At 42.1% G+C, this 1,051-nt stretch overlaps 1 protein-coding gene across 1 annotated transcript in view; it reads left to right on the forward strand.

Annotated features, from left to right (window-relative positions):
* The window catches only part of LOTGIDRAFT_175126 (hypothetical protein), a gene marked incomplete at both ends in the record, with an annotated part of 6,090 nt that extends 5,653 nt beyond the window's left edge, over positions 1-437 (forward strand). Inside the window, one exon of the mRNA XM_009055468.1 lies at positions 135-437. Coding sequence (XP_009053716.1) covers positions 135-437 — 303 coding nt within the window. The remainder of the gene's footprint in view (positions 1-134) is intronic.
* Between the last annotated feature and the right edge of the window lie 614 nt (positions 438-1,051).

The following is a 1,051-nucleotide window of genomic DNA, read 5'->3' on the forward strand; positions in this document are numbered from 1 at the left end:
TTGAGATTTGTTTGTTTGTTTGAAAAGATGGATGTGAGAAGGGAAGCAGGTGATAAGGGGAAGAAAGAGAGGAGGGAGGAGAGAAGGAGACAGAGGAGGGCCGAGAGGGCGAGGAGTATGAATGTTATTGGTAGTGTGGAGGAAGATGTGGAGGGAGAGGAGTGGTTGAGCAAGGAGGAGGCGAGGGAAAGAATGAAGGCGAAGAGGGAGTTAAGGAGGAGGATTCAGGCTTGGATAGAAGATGTGGAGCGAGAGGAGAGGTTGAGCAAGGAGGAAGCGAGGGAAAGAATGAAGGCGAAGAGGGAGTTAAGGAGGAGGATTCAGGCTTGGATAGAAGATGTGGAGCGAGAGGAGAGGTTGAGGAGGCAGGAGGAGGCGAGGGAAAGAATGGAGGCGAAGAGGGAGGAGAGGAGGAGGAGGATTCAGACTTGGATTGACGACGTTGAGAAAGAGAGAGTGGGAGAAGGTGAAGAAGAAGAAGACATTTATTGTTGTATCATTATATAAATAATTATGAATAAAAAGTTTGAAATGTAGTGTTTTTTTTTTTCTAAAAGTAAAAGTCGAAATTGTGCATGATTTGTGGGGAATAAACTACTGAAGCGATCCGATTGAAACTTGGTAGAGTGATAGACAAATGGTTCCCGTCAATAGCAAAAATAACTGCATCTCAATCGAAGCTTTATTTGCCGAGATGTAAGCTTAGAAAGTGGAAAATTCAATGTAGCATGCTGCCTAAGCTCCGCGTAATCTCAGTCTAACTTCACCGACGGTCAGCCAGATGGTAGAGCTACCTGCCTGTCAAATTTCAATTCTTCGGACTTGGTCAAAATGTAGAGAAAATCACGTAGTTCTAACGACTGGGGAAGGTTTATTGGACCCTCATAGTTCTAATAACTGGGGGAGGTTTTTTGAACAATTATTTATTATAACCTTCATATAATATGGCAAACAATGTCCTGAAAACCTTTTTGTCCAAAATACCTTTGTTTCATAAAAAAAAACTTGACAAGTTGATTTTTCAGTCATTTTTCAAGATTTTCCAATGAAT

This window comes from Lottia gigantea, assembly GCF_000327385.1.
Source record: "Lottia gigantea unplaced genomic scaffold LOTGIsca_243, whole genome shotgun sequence".
Lineage (NCBI taxonomy): Eukaryota > Metazoa > Mollusca > Gastropoda > Lottiidae > Lottia > Lottia gigantea.